We start from the raw sequence: 24,229 nt of genomic DNA, 5'->3' as shown, positions 1-24,229 counted from the left end.
AAAGAAAACTATTCGTGAAATATCGCAAAAACGAGACGAGGAGAAGTTTCAGATTTCTTAAAAACATTTATTTCCATTCGTCCGATTTTCGTTTAGGTCAATTTTTACGTACTGTCCAATTTTCGATTGGTCCGAATTCTTCACTGCGGTCAGATTTATTTTAGCGAATCGTCTGCTTCTGAAATCGATTCACACCTTAACCGTTCGCGTACCAGGTGGTTCTGAAAAAACAGGATCGAAAAGCGCCGAAGAGCGCAATAGCGCTCCTTCGATTACGTGTCGAAAAAAGCCGAAGAGCGCAATAGCGCTCCTTCGATTATGTGTCGAAAAAAATCGAAGAGCGTAATAGCGCTCCTTCGATTATGTGTCGAAAAGCGCCGAAGAGCGCAATAGCACTCCTTCGATTATGTTTCGAAGAAAGCCGAAGAGCGCAATAGCGCTTCTTCGATTATGTGTCGAAAAAAGCCGAAGAGCGCAATAGCGCTCCTTCGATTATGTGTCGAAAAAAACCGAAGAGCGTAATAGCGCTCCTTCGATTATGTGTCGAAAAGCGCCGAAGAGCGCAATAGCACTCCTTCGATTATGTGTCGAGAAAAGCCGTAAAACATAAAATAAAACGTTATGAATGAAAATATATATACTATTAATTTAGAATAGGTAACAACAAAATGCAAATTGGATTACTGACAGCGATGCGACGCGCGACGTATACACGCGTCCGAAAGACCGAGCACGTTTCGACAAATTTCGGGTGGGCCGTAAGTCGTCTGTTTCGGCCAAATGCCCTGGCTTTTCTCGACACAAAATCTGAAGATCGCAAAAGTGGCTCGTGGCACGCAAACGGTTAAACAATACTCTTCGATGAATGCTTCACGGTAATCATCCGACGCGAGAGAACGCCAATTCAACGTAAGAAACATACTGTTTGCATAACAGAATGGTAAGCTGATATAACTTTGAGATGTTATAGCATTCGATTAAAAGCTGCTTGTCTACGGGAGTACAGTAATCTCGTTCTTGAACCTGAACAATTTATAGAATGCGCAATTACATAGCGCTCCCATAGAGGATGTAAAAGGTAGACAAATGGGAAAGTATGAAACCACAGCGAACTGTACATACTAATCATCCGACTAGTCCATTCGAACGAGAACTTACGGAGCATTGTTATTACTATAGCAGTAAGCATGACGTTTATCTAAATCGCTCATCGAGAAAATGATTTCTAGTGGAATCTGATGGAATCGTAATTCTAACTGAATGTTTAATACTACTCGCGCCTGGAAAATATTCGATCAGAATCGAAAAGGTTTATTTGACCATTTATTGCGAATATAATACTACGTATATGTTAAAATATTTCTCTTGTTTTTTCATCAAATGGAAAATACATATAAATAATATAATAAAATAATAATATAATAAAATAATAATATAATAATATAATAGTATAATAATATAATAATATAATAATATAATAATATAATAATATAATAATATAATAATATAATAATATAATAATATAATAATATAATAATATAATAATATAGTAATATAGTAATATAATAATATAATAATATAATAATATAATAATATAATAATATAATAATATAATAATATAATAATATAATAATATAATAATATAATAAAATAATAATATAATAAAATAATAATATAATATAAAATAATAATACTTAAACAGTATGACGAAGCAGTGGATCAATTTTAATACCAACCTCGAACGATAAAGATAACGATTTAGATTACTACAAAAATATTTCTAAAACGTTTGAGGATAATCGTATCTTTAAATATTAATTTTGCATTTATATTTTCTACTGAAATTTTTTCTGATTTCTTCAAGATCCTCTCTGTCAGATATTTTTATATAATATTATAAAAACGTTTAAACATCTGGCTGTTTCAGATTTGTCGAAAGCCCAAATAATACAAAATCAGATAGGTAAATGAATAACATTTGAATGAAAATGAATAACAAATCGGTGAAATGGCAACAATATTTAACAATTTGAAAATATTATCGTATAACCGTCAACTCATTAAAATGATAATGAAAAGAAATAAATGTCCACGAAATTCTCGCATTTTGCAGTTAATATATGCAATTTTTATTTTGCATAAACGACCGCAGTCTAACAACATTTTCTTTATATACAACAAATTTTATAATTTCGCTAGACATCAACGTTCTGATTGTCAATTCAACAATCTCGAAATTCCTACTATATCAAAGTAATTTATTTAACGTACAAATAAAATCGACGCATTAACCTTTTGCACTCGAAGCCACTTCAACTGTAAATCATAAATAATTTCTCTGACTTATATAGTATTTCCGTTCTATATGACAAAGTGCATTTTATGCATATGAAATTGTGTCTTGTGGTGATCCGTAGTTGCAGTTACACTTTTAGCAATTTTTAAAAAATCTAAACTTTGTTAATACAAAAATGATCTTGGAACGTGATATAACAATTTTAGCGGTGCCTGAGAGTCATCACTCGAGTGCAAAGGGTTAAAATATATGACAATGAATATACTCTCTCGATCCTCAAGCATTTTGTACATCCTAACGAAATTTCGTACACCGAATGTATTGATAGCAGCGAACGTGTTGACAAAATAATATTTATATTATTAATAAATATATAAATAAATAATTAATATAATAAATAATCTATATAATAATTTATATTATATTTATTATTATTTTTATTATATTTATTATTTATTTATATTTATATTTATATTTATATTTATATTTATATTTATATTTATATTTATATTTATATTTATATTTATATTTATATTTATATTTATATTTATATTTATATTTATATTTATATTTATATTTATATTTATATTTATATTTATATTTATATTTATATTTATATTTATATTTATATTTATATTTATATTTATATTTATATTTATATTTATATTTATATTTATATTTATATTTATATTTATATTTATATTTATATTTATATTTATATTTATATTTATATTTATATTTATATTTATATTTATATTTATATTTATATTTATATTTATATTTATATTTATATTTATATTTATATCTATATTTATATTTATATAATAATTTATTCGATCGAACACTTTCAGCTGATTTCTCGTCGTTTCAGAAGTGGGCGTGCAGATAACGCGACCAGGAAAAAGAGGGGGGAACGGAGGATCGGGCGAGAGTCGATCCGTGAAAAAATTCGAGTGCTTCGGCAATTAGGGTCATCGAAGGGCAAATAGTGACGCGCGATCTAAAAGGCCGACGTAATGGAGAACCGGCGCGCTGAAAAAGAAGCAAAACCGACGCGTACACGCCGATGAAGATCTAGGCTGTTCGCGTACGCCCGAGAAACCCGAAGGACGCTCCGGGCGCTTATCAAAAGCCCGCGGGACGATGCAACGGTGTGCAACGGCATAGAAAGAGGAAGAGGATGACGAACGTGATAATCTAAATTAAAGAAGCTAGACATCGGATTAAGGGATCGAATCGGGGATGCCGCGATACCTCGGGCGGGCAACGATGAAGTTGTATCGTTGATTAAATTTCATTTGCATTTCAACAAAGTTGCCCGGCGATCTAGCTCCACTAGCTTAGCTATGTAGACAACCGAGGGAGGCCGAGTAACATCGAAATTGCACGCGTACACGATGCCGGCGAAAAGTTCTTGCAAAATGTTCCGAGCAAATCGAACGGACGCGCCCCCGCTAACTTCCTGCCGTCATTTTTCACATGAATCGCGGCCACGTTTCGGAGGCTTTCGCTGAAACAATCCTATATGTTGCTAATGCTATTTATGTCGCTAACAGAGCAGACATATCGCACTGTTACAAATAAGGATTTCATCTAGCACCGATATCTGGGTAATTGTTCTCTAACCTGAACGCTCATGTTAGCATTTTTGACGATATGGTAGTATTTTTACATTCTCCTGATGTTCTTACAGTGTTTCACCTGTCCGATTTCGTTTTAAACGACACAAGAATAATAATGTACGATCATTAAAATTCACACTTTCATAGTTCAATTGGTAACTTTCCTGTCAACAATTCGCTCTGTCCGCTCCGTTAACGAACAAAGTTTACGACACGATGCGGAATTTCTTTTCACGATCAATTCTTTTCTATCTATTTCGACAAATTTTTCAACGTGCCATTTTACAGAATTTGTCGATCACGTTCTAACGATCACCATCACCGGCCCACAATTATATTATTAAAATATTTCTATCGACAGAGATCAGAGAGAGATTATTATGACAAGCTCTTATTCTGCAGTTCGATTTCATCGAATTTGCAGTAGCACCTCGACTGTCCGACTTCTCCGACATCTAAATTCGCTATCATTCAAACACGTTCATACCTAACAAATAAATCTAAGACAATCCATATGTAACCCTATTTATTGTAAAGTTCAATAAGCATTTCAACTAGCACTGATATCTGGGCAATTGTTCTCTAACCTGAACGCTCGTGTTCTCCAGTTTAATTCATTTTTCAAACTCCAACGTTTTTACTGGAACGATTAGGTTACAGCAGGACCCCTCTTATCCGAATGTCTGAATTCTCGTCATCAAAACACATTTCATATGGCTCGATTTATATCAATCCATACGCGACACTATTGTACAAAGGATCACGTTCCCTCCATCGGTTTCGATAACTCAAGTGTCATGGCACTTTATGGGTTAATAATAGACCGCAGATTTACGCAAAACAAAACCACCAGAAGAAGCGAAGTAACGTGAAATAATCGCTTTTAATGCTCCGTAAATTCGGTGTAAAAAACCTCGCAGAAACTGTCTGCGACTGGTGATAAGTTTCAATAAACGAGCCGTTTATTTTGAAAGTGGCACAAGTCACTTTGTTTTTAAGTCGATATATTTAAGGGTTCGCGTTTTAACACGTTTAAAGATATGCAGATGTATTTAAGTATTATAGACAGATAAATAAACAGAGAGTTGCAAACAATGTCGACCGTTTTCAATTGCGCTCGTTTTCGTAGCAGTCGCAACAGTTACGATGGTGTGTTAAAGAAAACTATTCGTGAAATATCGCAAAAACGAGACGAGGAGGAGTTTCAGATTTCTTGAAAACATTTATTTCCACTCGTCCGATTTTCGTTTAGGCCAATTTTTACGTACAGACCAATTTTCGATTGATGTATTTAAGTATTATAGACATTTTTATTCATCTTCTATTTTATTTTTCGAAATAATGATTCATGTTATTTTGCGACGATAAACGATCCACTTGGTTTAGAGAATAGCGAATGAACGAGATTCTAATATCTCTGCTGTTTTCGTAAGAAAGTTTGCGGAAGTTGAGACTTGTTGAAAATTCGTAGTTCGCTGAACACTGTCGCCACCATCGTTGTTCACAAATTATGCACATTTCGTCTTAACAATTTCAACGAACTGGCAGTATCTAGTATATCTTTTTAGTCGTTTTGCATGACAGATGTATAAAATCCAATGGATCGTAGAGAATATATTTGACAAAAATTAAACACACACATCGTCAAACTTGGCAATGACCAGCATTAACCAATTGAGCCGTTTATTTTGAAAGTGGCATAAGTCACTTTACCATAATGAAAAGTGGTGATTTTTTAATGTTTATACGAAATTATTTATACCGAGAAAAATATCAATATCCTGAGATAACAAATACAAGTAAATCTTCTCGAAAGTTAGCATCCATACTTTTAAACGTGTTAAAACGCGAACCCTTAAATATATCGACTTAAAAACAAAGTGACTTATGCCACTTTCAAAATAAACGGCTCATATAATATCAGGAATTGTAAAAGAAAATATCAGAAACCACTTCGACTGGTTTGGTAGCTCTAGTGTTAATTGAATCAAAACAACACATTGTCGAAGATGTATTTACGGTGTTCGAGAGACATTGAGAAGTGATCTACCTTTGGTTCCGATCATTTTCTTCAATTTTCGATCATTTAATTATTAAATAGTCATATAGTCCTCAGATATAGTTATACGTAAGATACTGGACTCATGGTTAGTCGAAAGTTAGCATCCATACTTTTAAACGTGTTAAAACACAAACCCTCAAATATATCGACTTAAAAACAAAGTGACTTATGCCACTTTCAAAATAAACGGCTCAATTAATCAAGTCACTTTACGTATATCTAAATCTCCAACGAACTACCGAATCCTCGGCTGTTAAATTGATTAATTTAAAAAAACTAATATTTAATTAATTATCGCTGGAACATCGTCCTTTCAGAGAAAAGGAACAATGAAAATTCGAGCCGAATGCTTGGTGCGTATCAGAGTGTGGCAGCCAACGACCGGGTTGACAAAGAAGAATGAAAATCGGGAAAGGGACAGTTGCAAATAACAATAATAATGATGATGACGATGAAGATGATAAACGTGAATCAAATTGGCCGCGGGCCATCGGGATGGGGATTGGAGCCAGTTGACACACAGGCACAGAGGGGTGACCTCGAGGGCTGGGCAAAGAGGATTGCAAGCTCAGGGCGCTTACCAAAACGCCGCGAGCTGTCAGACCGGGAAGGTGGCATTGTGGAGGGGAGAAGGACGACGCGACGTCGAGGCAGTTGGCAGCGGGCGATGGTGGTGGTGGTAGTGGCAGAGCCGGCGGTGGTTGTGTGGTGATCGGAGGCCAGTAGTGGTGGTAGCAGCCAGCGCGAACGCTCTGACACCGGAGAAGACACTTCAGTCCCATTAAGGCTGCGGTGGCGCGCGGCTCGCGCTCTTTCCACCTCTCGTAAGAAGACACATGAACGGTGACCACGTGGACACCTGTGCGCGACACACGCGAGAGAACTTTCCCGCGAACGCTTCACGCTGGCTCGGGCCGAGTTGTGTTCTGTTCCCTGGTGATCGCTCGGCGGATTCGAAATCGTCAACCGTGGACACCAAAACAACCGTCAACCTGGAGCCCACGTGTCAGAAACGGTGAGTGCGAATCTGTCTTTCTATCTTGTTCCCCATCTGTGTGTCGGGAATTGTTCTCCTTGCTACTTGATGAAAATAATCGGTGGGACGCGCGCGTGTGTGTAATAGGTACGTTTTGTATGAATGACGAGAAGTGTGAGTGTTTCAAATGTGTTTTCGTTCAGTTGTCGTTAATATTGTTCTTTTTTTTCGTACGGGAACGTCCGTGAACGCGGTTTATAAAACTCTGCGTTTGAGCCGTTTATTTTGAAAGTGGCATAAGTCACTTTACCGTGATGAAAAGGGGTGATGTTTTAATGTTTATACGAAATTATTTATACCGAGAAAACTTTAAACTTTTCACTTTACCGTAATGAGCAGCCACTGTCAACCCTTGTACACTATTTGACTCAATTGAGCCGTTTATTTTGAAAGTGGCATAAGTCACTGGACCGTAATGAAAAGTGGTGATTTTTTCATGTTTATACGAAATTATTTATACCGAGAAAAATAACAAGATCATAGAGATATCTATCTAGAGATCATAACAAAATCAAAATTAAACACATCATCAAACTTGACAATGACCAGCGTTAACCAATTGAACCGTTTATTTTGAAAGTGGCATAAGTCATTTTACCGTAATGAAAAGTAGTGATTTTTTAATGTTTATACGAAATTATTTATACCGAGAAAAATATCAGTATCCTGAGATAACAAATGCAAGTAAATCTTCTCGAAAGTTAGCATCCATATTTTTGAACGTGTTAAAACGCAAACCCTTCAATATATCGACTAAAAAACAAAGTGACTTATGCCCACTTTCAAAATAAACGGCTCGTTTATTGAAACTTATCACCAGTCGCAGACAGATTCTGCGAGGTTTTTTTACACCGAATTTACGGAGCATTAAAAGCGATTATTTCACGTTACTTCGCTTCTTCTGGTGGTTTTGTTTTGCGTGAATCTGCGGTCTATTATTAACCCATAAAGTGCCATGACACTTGAGTTATCGGAATCGATGGAGGGGACATGATCCTTTGTACAATAGTGTCGCGAATGGATTGATATAAATCGAGCCATATGAAATGTGTTTTGATGACGAGAATTCAGACATTCGGATAAGAGGGGTCCTGCTGTAACCTAATCGTTCCAGTAAAAACGTCGGAGTTTGAAAAATGAATTAAACTGGAGAACACGACCGTTCAGGTTAGAGAACAATTGCCCAGATATCAGTGCTAGTTGAAATGCTTATTGAACTTTACAATAAATAGGGTTACATATGGATTGTCTTAGATTTATTTGTTAGGTATGAACGTGTATGAATGATAGCGAATTTAGATGTCGGAGAAGTCGGACGGTCGAGGTGCTACTGCAAATTCGATGAAATCGAACTGCAGAATAAGAGCTTGTCATAATAATCTCTTTTTGATCTCTATCGATAGAAATATTTTAATAATATAATTGTGGGCCGGTGATGGTGATCGTTAGAACGTGATCAACAAATTCTGTAAAATGACACGTTGAAAAATTTGTCGAAATAGATAGAAAATAATTGATCGTGGAAAGAAATTCCGCATCGTGTCGTAAACTTTGTTCGTTAACGGAGTGGACTGAGCGAATTGTTGACAGGAAAGTTACCAATTAAACTATGAAAGTATGAATTTTAATGATCGTTTATTATTATTCTTGTGTCGTTTAAAACGAAATCGGACAGGTGAAACACTGTAAGAACATCAGGAGAATGTAAAAATACTACCATACCGCGTTCCCGACTTTCTAAAATTTATTAAAAAGGAAAACGAATTTCTGTTTAACTTCCATTCCGTTGCAAATAGCGCAGAGAATGTTCATTTCGCATAAAGATCCGCGAAATTGAGCTACGATAATGAATCTGTTGAATAAGGCGAGATGTGAATCTCGAGCGAAACACCTTTCACGATTTAAATGCAGCAGAACTGAGACATCATTATAACAAGTATAGCTCCATTTAAAGACCTCGTTAAAAATAAAAGTATATCCCGAAACTTTTTATCGCATTCTTGGAACCTGAAGTTCCATGCGTCTAGAAATGTAAATGGCAAGTAATTAACGCGAAGAATTGGGTCAGAAAAAAACCCGAACCAGCGGTTTGCGGTTTTATTTCGGTTCATTTAATCGCAAACATCGGCATTATTACGAAAACAGAAGAGCAGAATTATTACAAGAATTTTTAGCAGAATTCTTTCGGGAAATAGAATTTTTGATTTTGTTCTCCCGGTGCATTCTGGTATCACGGGATACGGTATAGTGAATTTTCTGCGGTCAAACCGGACATTCGCGGAGAAGGCGAAACGCAACTTGCGAATACCTCGAAGAAGTATGGATGCAATTAAAAGAGTTACAAGAACGATCGTTCGCTCTATGATTTATCTAATCAGTCGTTTTACTTTCGCGCGATCGCACGGTAATTAACGGGCTGGCGAACAATTTATCGCGGCTAGACGCAGCGAGCAGATAACACGTGGTGCGTGCCACTCTCCTCGTCAGCCGCAGCAGCTTAAATACCCGTTTAACCAGGATAAAACGCGTCTTTAGTGAAATTTTATGCAACGCGCAGCTTTCACGGCTCGAAAATTCCTCGATTTTAATATAATCCGCTGATTCTGCTTCGTGAAACTACTTCCGGTCTCAGCAGAGATCGCTACATTAAGCGAGCTACTCCGATACACAGCATCCCGCGAGTTTCTTCCGCGGAATGGTGTCAGCATATTCAATGAGCAGAAACAAAACATGATTATGCAAATATACGCTTCTATAAATAATTCATTGCAGAACTTACAACGGATCCGCGTGCAACAACAACGGTTTTTCCTTTTCCCGCGGTTTTACTTCGATTTGTTCCTTTTCGGAACGTTACCCCTTATTGCGAGAAAGATGATTGTGATAAATTGAATTGATCATGTTACAATCATATTGGGTTGGCAACTAAGTAATCGCCGATTTCTTCAATGAAATAAAAAATTCTTTTTTACTTGGAATGAAGTTTAATCTGTAATGTATTTTAAATAAAATTTATAAAACCCGCTGGACGCGAAATCGTTCAGCGAAAAGTTCCTTGATCCTGCGTGGCTGGCTGTCTGGTACCAAGGAACCAAGGACTCTCGCTGGCGAGACGGTATTGACCCGGGCGAGTTTGGCTGCCAGATGTGTCAAAGTACACATCATAAGCAGGCTCGTACCGGACATAGGGTAAAAATGACAAAAGTACTATAACTAACAACAGTGACAGACGGAATTACTTGGAACACGTGACAGCGATAAAGCAACTGCGGATCCTCCGCGCGACGTTCAGAGCTCAAATTCGACGAAAGCAATATGTACAATTCATCGTACTAACAGGACACAACAAGTGCAACGAAATAATGGAATTGTAATGATTGGCTGGTGATTTTTATGCAAAGTAAAAGTTGCTTATACGAATTGCAAGGAAAAGAAAGCAAATAGACAATTCCTTCTTCCTTTGGTGATTTTAACAAGCTGAAACTAACACGTTGACAGTCTGAAATACTTTTAATCTGTTCGCCACTTCAAATGGAATCTATTCATTTTTGTCGTAAATGCATAAAATTCGCAGTAGAAAAGACTGGTTTCTGAATTTTTGCTCTACAATACTTGATATTACAAAAATGTTTGTATTGGGCTGGCAACTAAGTGATTGCCGATTTCAGTTATAGATGTCTCTCACTCCCATTTTTACGATATCCGTAAATGTTATATTATAAAATTATTATTATTATTATTATTATTATTACGTTATGTATATCTTGTCATGATTTCTATTGGGTTGGCAACTAAGTAATTGCCGATTTCAGTTATAGATGTCTCTCACTCCCATTTTTATGATATCTGTAAATGTTATATTATAAAATTAATTAATCGTATCTCCTCTTCCCAAATTGTCTCCATTTTTGTTTACAAGTCAAAAAAAAATTGAGGAGAATTTACTACACCCCTGGTTATCCGAACTGCCTTGTTCTCCGACCTGTTAGGCTAAACGAGGTTCTATTGTATTGAGTTGGCAACTAAGTAATTGCCGATTTCAGTTATAGATGTCTCTCACTCCCATTTTTATGATATCCGTAAATGTTATATTATAAAATTATAATAATAATAATAATTATTATTATTATTATGTTATTTTTTATTATCCGTGAATGTTAGCAACTGGACAAATTGAATGCAGCGGTCAAGGAAAAGCAACCAGAATTGGTCAATCGTGAAGGTGTCATTTTCCAGCAGGACAATGCTAGGCCGCACACGTCTTTGTCCACTCGGCAAAAATTGATGGATATTGCTTGGGAATCGATGTTACACCCACCATATAGCCCTGATCTCGCGCCATCGGATTACCACTTATTTCGATCCCTGGACAACTCCCATCGTGGTAAAACTTTGAATGACGATGACGCTGTAAAATCTTACTTTTAACTCAGTTTTTGGCCGAAAAGGATCAGACTTTCTACGAGCGTGGAATTTTCAAGTTGTCGGAGAGATGGCAAAAGGTCGTCGAACAAAATGGAAAATACATTACTGATTAAACTTCGTTCCAAGTAAAAAGAAATTGTTTATTTCATTGAACAAATCGGCAATTACTTAGTTGCCAACCCAATACTAGAAATTGTTGGATAAAATATAGAAATCTTATTTATACTTCTAATTTTATATAAATTCGATCTTGTAGCTGTCAAACAATATACATTAGTCGCGTTTAGGGCTCGATAGTTCTACCGTTAAGCATTCTTCTAGAATTATCAGTGCCAAGTAAAAACAAATTTTTTATTTCATTAAACAAATCGGCAATTACTTAGTTGCCAACCCAATATTTCACTCGATCTCGACGTAACCCGAAGTCGATCTCTATCACCGTCTTCGGCCAATAGCAACAGTCCGTGTGACAAATACACGCGACGTTGGCCGTAAGGACGTGGCTTGCAGCCCGCCGTTCTGTTTATGCCCAGGGCAGCTGCTGAACAGCTCTGGACTACAGGAATGGCTACAGCAAACGTCTACGAACGTATTGGAGTGCGCGTCCCGGAATTCGACCCCTAAGATTCAGAACTATAGTTCTGTATCGTAGATATGGGATTTCGCCACGCCGGTATAACCTCTGACACCGCGAAGATCATCATTAGGTAGGTCCCGTTTCACACGAGGATTCCTGTATCGCGATGCGCGTACAATGAATACTGACCGTCTTTTTGAAACATCATTTTTAAGATTCTCTTTTTTAGACATGTTAACACTTCGCCGGCCGCACTGTTTTTAAACATTTCTTCGCTTGGCGCCGGCACCGCTAACTCTGTTACTTCGCTTGTCGCCGGCTGTTTTTGAGGTGTTATTGGGAGATGATAAATTTCAAGTTTCTCTAATCTCAAACTCGGTAGTTCTCGCGAGTTTTCAATCCGTCGGATTGATTTCAATTGATTTCAATTTGTCGGATCTGCAATGTCTTCTTCCCAATCCGCAATGTCGATTGGAACGTCGGACAAGTCGTCCGCGCATTCCTCGTAAATAACAGTGTCTTCTCCTTCGTCTGCCATGATAAATGGGTACGAGTACTCATAAAAAAAACACTTGCTGACGTATGTAACTTATTCCACGCAAAGCTGTACAGCTTTATGCTAAAAATACTGTACCGAACCATACCTGAACCAATGCGCGGATCTGGACTTCGTCCACTCGTTGACTCAGCTGACTTGTGCCAGCCGAACTCGTTTCTCATTGGTCAGTGTTTTTCGTTAATAACACGTTATCGATGCCTCGGAAGAAATTTTTGCAAAGGAAAAAGTTACTTCAAACGATCTCAGGAACCCTTCATTTCCCAAAAATAACATAATTTTTCGTCAATAAATCGTGAACAATGCCGCGGATTGCATTTTCGCCAAGGAAAAAGTTACTTCGAACGTCCTCGGGAGCCTGTCATTTTCCGGAAGTAACGTGATTTTGGTACAGCCTGTATAATACGAATCGGTGACGAATGTCAAATGGAAGCGGGAAAGGTATCCATCTACTGGCGAGCGTCAGAAGTGGCCGCCGCAGATGAATTACAACAGAATAGAAATGGAAACGGAATACTTTCTACTTAACTCGACAGTGATTCGGGATTTCAAATGTTCCCGGTAATAACAGGTTAAATGGTAAATGCCGGTTGCAAAGAGTCGGCCGCGTATATATATTAACCGAACAACGAGACGTACGTAATTACATCGGGAACGTCGCTATAATCGCGTGTACGATTGCCATTATTTACTTGAGGACGACGGATCTTGCGTTCGCTGCAGACACAAATGAAATTTGTATTCCACGGTATCCGCACGATAATCATGTGACTTCTGAAAAATACCTCGATGACTAAAGAAAAGAAAGCATAGAAAAAAAATCGAGAGTACTGTGCGGATTCGAGACGAGTGCTCGTTTAACTGACAGAAAGCACGATCTCGCTCAGGGGAAAAGAGCACATGCTCGATGTTCGCATGTAATGTTTGTGGCCGCCCCCGGTGGCCTCGCGTTCGCAGAATCTCGAAGACAATGATATTGCTCAATCCGAGGCTGCATACCGACGTCATCGAATAATGCTTATGATCAATTATGCACCTCCTATTGCACGCGGTGACATATAATGCCGCGACACACGGAATCCGCTTTCGAGAATCAACGTGCTCCGACTAACAGAAGATGACATTCCTTGTACAGAACAGCTATTTTCTCTGATTTTTTTCCTTTTTTTAGAGGCACTGCCGTTTGTCGCGTGACGTGACAATGGGAGCACTGATAATTCTAGAAGAATGTTTAATGGTAGAACTGTGTCGAGCCCTAAACGCGACTAATGTATGTTGTTTGACAGCTACAGGATTGAATTTATATAAAATTAGAAGTATAAATAAGATTTTTATATTTTATATTATTATAGTATAATATATTATATATAATATTATATATAGTATGTAATATTAGTATATAATATTAGTATATAATATGTAATATTATATATAGTATATAATATTAGTATATAATATATAATATTATATATAGTATATAATATTAGTATATAGTATATAATATTAGTATATAATATATAATATTATATATAGTATAATATTTATATACGGATATCATAAAAATGGGAGTGAGAGACATCTATAACTGAAATCGGCAATTACTTAGTTGCCAGCCCAATACAAACATTTTTGTAATATCAAGTATTGTAAAGCAAAAATTCAGAAACCAGTCTTTTCGACTGCGAATTTTATGCATTTACGATAAAAATGAATAGTTTCCATTTGAAGTAGCGAACAGATTAAAAGTATTTCAGACTGTCAACGTGTTAGTTTCAGCTTGTTAAAATCACCAAAGGAAGAAGCAATTGTCTATTTGCTTTCTTTTCCTTGCGGTTCGTATAAGCAACTTTTACTTTGCATAAAAATCACCAGCCAATCATTACAATTCCATCATTTCGTTATCTTAGAAAGTTAGTATGCGTTCCAGGCGAACAAATTTTGTTTATCTAAACTAGTTATTCAGTTTACTTTCATTCGTTACTGTCATCTCATATTATTCCCTTGGACTTTGATGTTTCATGAAAAACATTTAAAAGTTTTAAAGATCAAACTTGTTACAGAAACAGGTTGTTCATACTGCGAACCAGAATTTATGTAAAAGGAACAGCATTAATGCAAAAGGAACAGAACTAAATAGATTGAGCACTGTAACTCCGATGTTATATAAAGTTCTGCAGAGGATTAAAATGTTTTCAAGATTGAGGTGTTCATCGCAGGAGAATCGTTATTGCACACCGACAAATTGACAGTGTCAGTTCGTATTTACTTGCGCATGATTTCTCTACACAGCCAGTAATTCTTTTCCTGGGACAGTCTGCGGGCAGTAAATGTCATCGAAGAGTGCCTCATAATTTCATTCCCCGGCGTATCTAGCAACGATGTCGCCTCTTCGCTTGACAAATATTGAATGCCAGTTTTCCAAGAAGACGCTGGAGACATTGTAATTCTGAAATTATGGTGCGGCATTCTTCCCGGCGCGCAATTCTTGTCGCGCGCGAGTATGCCACGGATAAATCGTGTCCCGGCTTGTCCGGATTTCCTGCAATGACCGTACATGTAACGCCACCTTTACAAGCGACGGGAGAGCCAAATTAATATTATAAATTTGAAATTTCGTGAAATTGCAGAATGTTACTTTGAACGAAATTGTTAAAGAAATGTTTAAAAAACCAACAGGAATGTCACGAAAGTCGCGAATGAATTTCCTGAATCAACTTTGACATTCTTTTCAAATAACTGAATTCCCTAAATCAGTTTTGACATTCTTTCGAATGAAATGAATTTCCTGCATCAATTTTAACATTCTCTTCAAACGAATTTCCTACATTAATTTTATGTACATTTTTCTGCACATATATTACACAAAAATATCGTTTCTCTATCGTACCTATACAAACTCGATGATCATGTTCCATTTCTCATACCATTAACTTAAAAGACCTTCGTTTATCTTACGATGAAATCAAGTAAATCGGAATAAAATTATATACAGTGCTGTTAAAACGTGCAATGCTTGATCTCGCATTCAGAAAGTCAATCTCGTCAGACGTTTCAAATACAGTAAATTCTGCCTAATCGACGCTCAGATTTTGCACAAAAATGGACAATTTGGGAAGAATTTCATCGCTTTATTGTAGCTACTATGCCGCAGGAGAGGCGCGGCCGCTATCATTTTCGTGAAAGCCGGATGCCTTCTGGAGGATCGAAGACGGAAAAAGGATCGGCGCCAGAAATAAGGAGAAACGCTCGCGGAACCAGAACGTATTAATCGAAACTACATTGGTTTCACCTTGCTAAATTATTCAAGGAACTACAGTAAATTCTCCCTAATTTTCCTGCAGCTTCTAAACAAAAATGAACCATTTGGGAAGAGCAGATGCGATTGTTCGAGCATTGCACTTCATTTTTATAATTGTTGACAATCGATAGTTCTAAAAATGAGTCGCGAATAATCGTATCTCCTCTTCCCAAATTGTCCATTTTTGTTCAGAAGTTGAAGGAAAATCAGGAGAATTTGCTGTAATTGGCTCCTGTGTTTCTGCAATTCATGCAAACAATTTTTATTTTACATTCTTATCTGTGGTAGCATTTATTCTCGAACAAGTTATGAGAACCGCTTCTTCAAAGTGCGCGAAAAAGTACAAAATTTGATATCGTAGGAGATGCGATTATTCGCGCCTTGCACCTCGTTCTTATAATCGTTGACAATCGGTAACTATAAATAAATCGAATAATAATATCTCCTTTTCCCAAATTGTCTATTTGTATGTGCAATCAGAGCGTCGATTAAGGACAATTTACTGATTTACTAAAACAAAGAGAACAGCGAATTTCCAAAAATTGAAGACTGCAAATATGCGAGAAACGAGGGCCGTGAATTCCAAAAAATTGAAAAATCTCTAAAAACTGAGGATCGTGAATTTCCAAAATTTCAAAACTGGAAATTTGTGACAGTTGAGGACTGGGAGTCGTTGAAACGTCGAAACCGCGAATTTCCAAACATTAGGGACTACAAAAATTTACAAAAGTCGAAGGCTGCGAATTTCCAAAAATTGAAGACTGCAAACATGCGAGAAATGGGGGCCGTGAATTCCCAAAAATTTGAAAATCTCTAAAAACTGAGGACCGTGAATTTCCAAAAATTCAAAACTGGAAATTTGTGACAGTTGAGGACTGGGAGTCGTTGAAACGTCGAAACCGCGAATTTCCAAACATTAGGGACTACAAAAATTTACAAAAGTCGAAGGCTGCGAATTTCCAAAAATTGAAGACTGCAAACATGCGAGAAATGGGGGCCGTGAATTCCCAAAAATTTGAAAATCTCTAAAAACTGAGGACCGTGAATTTCCAAAAATTCAAAACTGGAAATTTGTGACAGTTGAGGACTGAGAGTCGTTGAAACGTCGAAACCGCGAATTTCCAAACATTAGGGACTACAAAAATTTACAAAAGTCGAAGGCTGCGAATTTCCAAAAATTGAAGACTGCAAACATGCGAGAAATGGGGGCCGTGAATTCCCAAAAATTTGAAAATCTCTAAAAACTGAGGACCGTGAATTTCCAAAAATTCAAAACTGGAAATTTGTAACAGTTGAGGACTGGGAGTCGTTGAAACGTCGAAACCGCGAATTTCCAAACATTAGGGACTACAAAAATTTACAAAAGTCGAAGGCTGCGAATTTCCAAAAATTGAAGACTGCAAATATGCGAGAAATGGGGGCCGTGAATTCCAAAAAATTGAAAAATCTCTAAAAACTGAGGACCGTGAATTTCCAAAAATTCAAAACTGGAAATTTGTAACAGTTGAGGACTGGGAGTCGTTGAAACATCGAAACCGCGAATTTCCAAACATTAGGGACTACAAAAATTTACAAAAGTCGAAGGCTGCGAATTTCCAAAAATTGAGGAGAGCGAATTCGAATTTCGCGAGTTATTAATTGTCGACAACCATAAAAATGAACCGCGAGACTCGAATAATCGTATCTCCTCTCCCCAAATTATCCATTTCTGCGCACAATCCGAGCGTCGATCATGTAAAATTCACTGTATTTTCCAGAAGAGTACAAAATCCCGCACTGCTGATAAAATTCTAGAGCTTGTTAGCGAAACGAAGGACGACGACGTGAGATATTCGTATCGTTCGCGATGCTCGTCGACAATGTTTCGTGATCGTCGCGAGTTACTTACTTAGCAGGATCGAGCCTCTTAAATTTTCTCGCGTGAGACCGTTGCCGGGAGTTACGAGGGGAACGATCGAAGCGTATCAAGACACCGGGTCGCCGAACGATCGACACGATCCACGGGATCGTTCCAGTTCGTTAAGACACGGCGCGCCTGATATAATTATTAGCCTGTCACCGCGGACACGGGCAACCGCGACAAACCGAGGTAACGGTCCCGCGATGGAAGCCCACGCGAAGGAGACGCGGTTCTTGATCCTCCTCGCAGAAAATGACGAAACGCGATTTATCTTCGGACGCGCGAGGATCGACACTCGAGGATCGACGCGAGGATCGACGCGGTTTCCGCGTCGGACAACGCGCGTGTCCCTTCGCCCATTAATATCCTCGCGACCAGGAAACGCGATTAAATTCAGGTTCTTTTCTACGACACGACGTTCCGACCGATTAATTTCCAGCTGGAACCATGGGAAGATCATTTCCATTGGAGAAAATCCGGTTTTGTTTCTGGCGACACGGCGTGTCCGAGTTTACGGACTGGTTTTTCAAAGTAATTGTCGGCTTGTTCGAACGTTATTAGCTCCGCGGACCGGGGACGTGTAAACTTCGGCGCTCGAGTGTACTAAACGCTAATTCTAATCTCGTGATTATCGCGGTATCTTCGAAGATCAAGAAGATAACGTTAAAAAGGGCAGCTTCGAGGGCATACCGGTTGTACAACGTTACAAATAAGGGATCTCTAATTGTTGTTTATTCCCTGGTTGCGGCGTTAAAGTACAATTTAGAGACCATTAAAGATATTCATTTGCAAGCTAAGTGTCGACATATATATGTATGCAGCGCGGTTCTGGATACTAATATTTTATAGAAAGTGAATATCGTTTCTTATAGATAGTCGGCAGATTTTTAAGCAACATTTTCTGCTTCATTTGCAGGAAACTGGAACCGAATGCAAGTTTCGTTTCTTCTAATTGGTTTTATTAACTTGAAAGTATTGCCTGTTGGGGCAAGGAAAACGCCGCGTGTCACGATTTCGAAATTTATTTATTATTATTTAATATATATATAATATATAATATATATAATAATATATATATATATATATATATATATATATAATATAATATATATAATAATATATATAATAATAATATATAGATAATAATATACATATATAATAAATATATTATTTAATATATTTATCTGATTAGTATCATCGGAGCTAAGAACCGACCAGTATAAAGATATTGCTATAATTAAGCTGTTGAATGTAGAATTCACGTATTCATCGGACCAAATCAAGAAAAAACATACGGATAGGCTGAAGAGAGTAGAACGAGATACATATTGTCGCGATATTATCTGCACGATCACTGATTACAATCGGTGAGATCAGGACTTCAGGCGACAATATCTCGAAAGTAAAAACATGCGGCATGCGCTCTATTCATCTTTATAACCACACATATGAGCCGTTTATTTTGAAAGTGGCATAAGTCACTTTACCGTAATGAAAAGTAGTGATTTTTTAATATTTATACGAAATTATTTATACCGAGAAAAATATCAGTATCCTGAGATAACAAATACAAGTAAATCTTCTCGAAAGTTAGCATCCATATTTTTAAACGTGTTAAAACGCAAACCCTTAAATATATCGACTTAAAAACAAAGTGACTTATGCCACTTTCAAAATAAACGGCTCATACATGGACGTCGTCGAATTCTCTATATTCTTCCACTGTTTCTTCATTATAATTTAAATGTATGATATAATGACACTTTCTTAAGTCTTTCATGAATCATATGGCTATCGCCAACACTGCTTCTTTGTACAGTTCGTCGAACGATGAAATAAGCTTCCTCCTTCCTTGTATTTCTAATGAGTTACAAGTGACTGCTACTTTCGCAAAATAAGGCTCGCGGTAGCGAATAAAGGACAGGGTAACGGTAACGTCAGCGCGGCTCCAGTCTCATTTCTTTTTTTTTTCTCATCGATGCGTTCGATCCTGCGTCATCCTGTCGGAATGGCGGTGAAACATCTGCCGGATGATCGTCGCGACAGGATCCCGATCTCTAATTAGCAGCCGGCGATGGGAAATGACGCGACTTCCGTTCGCAACGATTCCAGCATTCGCGGCACACAAAGCCTAGTTCCCCTCGATTCCGCCTTTCACTTCTTACGTACGTGTATTCCGGCGGCCCGCGTGGATTCACGATCGATGATCCGTTGATCCTAAACCCGCTCGCCATCGCCATTGTCCGCGAGCATACGGGACCAGACAAATACAAGACAAATACAAGGGACTCTGGCGAGTCCGTATCTGCGCATTATACCGCTGCCTCTCTCCCCGTTCTCTCGAGTTACCATTTATTTCCATAGTCGCAACATTTCCAGATCAATACAAAATTTCACGATAATGGTGGACGTGATGACATTTCGATTGTTTATAATATGAATGTAATGTAAAGCCATGATCCGATCTTCGTTACATTTATAACAGGAATACAATATAAGTACGAGCAATGATCTGAGTAACATTCATGTAATACGAATACAATAGAAACCCGCTATGTTTGTATCATTTATGATACGAATACAAGTATTATACAAGTAGTACAATCCGAGCGACATTCATAAAACACGAATACAATGTCAAGCCATAAAAATAATAGAAGCAACAGTTTATTTCTTCTACAATAGTACGAACATCCGTTAACCTTGAAAATTTATCTTAAACTTGAAATATTGCAACAAATTTGTGATTTATCAAACACGATGTACAGTTCGATTTTGTTATACAAATATATATTTTATACAATATTTTCCGTAAATTGTGACACACTGATCTCAAATCCGGTCGCAAAACTGATCTACCGCTTCAGGATTTGTAAAGAAAATCTGTTTACGCGAATTATTATCAAAATCGTGACTTTTTCGATGATATGATGTGATAACCAAATACTTCGCTTTCTTTATCTTCTTTGTTCATATACTATATTATTTGCATTTTATTTGTATTGCATGTTTCGGCAATTACTTAGTTGCCAACCTTGGGTTGGCAACTAAGTAATTGCCGATTTGTTCAATGAAATAAAAAATTCTTTTTTACTTGGAACGAAGTTTAGTCTGTAATGTATTTTCCATTTTGTTCGATGACCTTTTGCCATCTCTCCGACAACTTGAAAATTCCACGATCGTAGAAAGTCTGATCCTTTTCGGCCAAAAACTGAGTTAAGTGAGATTTTACAGCGTCATCGTCGTTAAAAGTTTTACCACGAAGGGAGTTGTCCAGGGATCGAAATAAGTGGTAATCCGATGGCGCGAGATCAGGGCTATATGGTGGGTGTAACATAGATTCCCAAGCAATATCCATCAATTTTTGCCGAGTGGACAAAGACGTGTGCGGCCTAGCATTGTTCTGCTGGAAAATGACACCTTTACGATTGACCGATTCTGGTCGCTTTTCCTTGATCGCTGCATTCAATTTGTCCAGTTGCTAACATTCACGGATAATAAAAAATAACATAATAATAATAATAATAATTTTATAATATAACTTTTACGAATATCATAAAAATGGGAGTGAGAGACATCTATAACTGAAATCGGCGATTACTTAGTTGCCAATCCAATAGGAGTGTGACCAATTCTGGTCGCTTTTCCTTGACCGCTGCATTCAATTTGTCCAGTTGCTAACATTCGCGGATAATAAAAAATAACATAATAATAATAATAATAATAATTTTATAATATAAGATTTACGGATATCATAAAAATGGGAGCGAGAGACATCTATAACTGAAATCGGCAATTACTCAGTTGCCAACCTAATAGAAGAAGAAAGTGTGAAAGTTGTATCGCTAACGAATCACGAAACAAACCGATCGAGCGTGGAAAAATCATTCGAATAAGAAACGTCCTTCGAACGATTCTTCCGATTCGAAGCTCGGTGGACGACTCGCGCCGCTTCCGTCGCTCATTGTCAGTGACGTGACTGTTCCGATTGCGGTACGAGTTCGACGAAGAAGGATAGTTTCTGATCACACAAGACACTTGCTACAATAAGTACCGTTTCGTTTGATCTAATAAAAATGTTTATTACTTGAAAGTGAAGTGGGGAACGTTATTTCTCTTTGCATAACCGTCTCGGGCTCCTTCCACCAGACAGTCGACAAGCAAGCAGTTGTCAAAACGGAGATAATGTGCAGTATGAAATGCAGAAAAGAATCGCATGTTAGTAATAATTGGTTACGATGGGAATTAAAGTCTAGCACGTTCGCTGCTAGCATTCGCGATTTTCTATTTTATGCGGAACGTAATAATAATAATTTTATAATATAACATTTACGGATATCATAAAAATGGAAGTGAGAGACATCGATAACTGAAATCGGCAATTACTTAGTTGCCAACCCAATACATTACTAACTTTCTAACTTTATCCAGCCCCGAAAGGATTAAACGATGAAATGCTCGCCTAAATAATAAAATAAACGAGCCGTAATACCGGCGGAAAGTTAATTTCAATTGAAATCGATGAATGCGAAACGTCGAATAATACGGAGAGCTCTCGCAGTTCGAAGGCATCGTGAAACGGACACGCGCGTAGCACTTGGGCGCCAAGCGGCCCCTTTAATCCGACGCGCTGGGGTGGCAGCCGATCTGTTAAGGGATGATTTCAAAGAGATCCAGCCGTCCCGATAGATCGCGAGCGTCTATCCATACACGCGTTTCTACCGTGGTCCCGATATCTCGGACAAGGCAAAATATTTACGGGAAAATTTCGCCGTGGGTGGCGCGGCTTCATGAATAATTTCGGTCCGCAGGAGACTCGTCAGCCGTCGGCTAGGTGCCCCAGGCGCTCGGTTCTAATTACGGCAACTGCAGAGCTCGTCTGCGCCGCCGGCGATCCCTCGGGTCAGTTTCCAACCCCCCCGTTTTCCTACCCCAGCACAATTTCCACAGAGTCCACATCCCTTCCACATCCGTTCTGAAATGCTAGCAGCGCTCTGCGCGCCCCTGCCTTCGCCTCTCCTCTCTCCTCTCTTCTCTCTCCTCTTCTCTCCACCTTTCCACCCTGTCCTCCTTCTTCTGCTATCAGTGTACGTCGACCAGCGCAGCGCCGGGAACCGCCGCACACCGGTAACCGGTTTCAAAAGTTTTCCATCATCTCCGGTGTTTTCCGATTTTCGGCCGGCCGGCCGGCCGGCCGCTATCGCGAATTTCCAGATGTTATTACAAATGAAATGGATCTCCCATTGAAAAATTTATACTTGTGTTCGTTAGCCGCGTACCGAGCCTTCCTTCCTCCGCGCTTACGCTGCTTTACCAAAAGCTGAAGACCGGGCCAAATTTTTATGAGTTCTCTCGATAACGCTTCCCGAGTCGGGAATTCTCTGCGTTTAATTAGATTTATTTACAGAGCTGCGATTCTCGACGCTCGTATTGGTGGATCTATTTGACGAAAATATGATTGAGTGTGTTTGCAATCATTTATGAATTTGTTTGTACATTTTTTTCGATATATTTTCTGAGACTCGTTAGTTGTTCTATAGAGCTTAATGAAATATATGAAAATTTATGTTAATTGCACGAAACTAGGCAGTCGAATAACAATGTTTACTCTTGGAGTTATAATGGACCCAAGCTTCGTCGTCACAGTGTTAATCCTTCACTTGTTACAAGTGAAAAATTTGTATCGTTTGAGTTAATTACGTTTCTTTTTTAGACGTCGTTGAATTTACTCGGGTCACTTGTCAAAAGCTCGGACGTATTCATTCGCAAAGTAGTAAGTAACAATAGAAAAAAAGAACATAAAATGATAAAACTTTGGACAAAAGAACATAAAATGATAAAACGTTGGACGAAAGAACATAAAATGATAAAACGTTGGACGAAAGAACATTTGTCAAAAGATTGTATTCATACAGATTCTATGAAACAAAAATTGTTAATTTGAAAAATGCTATGGCAGAGGATCAAGAATGATTTGCACAACTACGATTCTCAGGCGTTCATTTGCAACAGATGTACGTAAACTGATTTTTATTTTGATATTGACTTTATACACGAGGAGTTTTATCATAGCATTTAGATTTATTGTTCGTGCAAATATTTGCTATTATAGCTCGTATTTATCTACGATACATTGAATGTAAGAGTAATTATAGTAATTAGACAGGGAGTGTTTATGCAAAACAGAAATTGTCTATGTTAATTGCAAGAAACGTAAGATCTTACTTCTTGTAATAGTTGTAACAAGTCGATAATAATGTAACAATATCTTTCGATTTTTCTAATGTCTTTAATATTTTGTATTTAATAATATTAATATTTGATAATATAATATAAAATAATATAAATATAAAAATATAAATATAATATTTAATAATACTAATATTTTAATATCTTGTATTTGACCTATTCGTCTTTGTCATAAATGCATAAAATCTGCAGTTCAATAACGATACGT

At 37.5% G+C, this 24,229-nt stretch overlaps 1 protein-coding gene across 1 annotated transcript in view; it reads left to right on the top strand.

Annotated features, from left to right (window-relative positions):
• The first annotated feature begins 6,697 nt into the window (after positions 1 to 6,697).
• Positions 6,698 to 24,229, top strand: part of twz (BTB/POZ domain-containing protein twz) — a 92,769-nt gene continuing 75,237 nt past the window's right edge. Inside the window, exon 1 of the mRNA XM_033472537.2 lies at positions 6,698 to 6,995. Coding sequence (XP_033328428.1) covers positions 6,817 to 6,995 — 179 coding nt within the window. The 5' untranslated portion in view covers positions 6,698 to 6,816. The remainder of the gene's footprint in view (positions 6,996 to 24,229) is intronic.

Source organism: Megalopta genalis, chromosome 1, assembly GCF_051020955.1.
Source record: "Megalopta genalis isolate 19385.01 chromosome 1, iyMegGena1_principal, whole genome shotgun sequence".
Lineage (NCBI taxonomy): Eukaryota > Metazoa > Arthropoda > Insecta > Hymenoptera > Halictidae > Megalopta > Megalopta genalis.
Note: the sequence above shows the minus strand (reverse complement) of the source record. Positions and strands in the feature narration are given on the sequence as shown.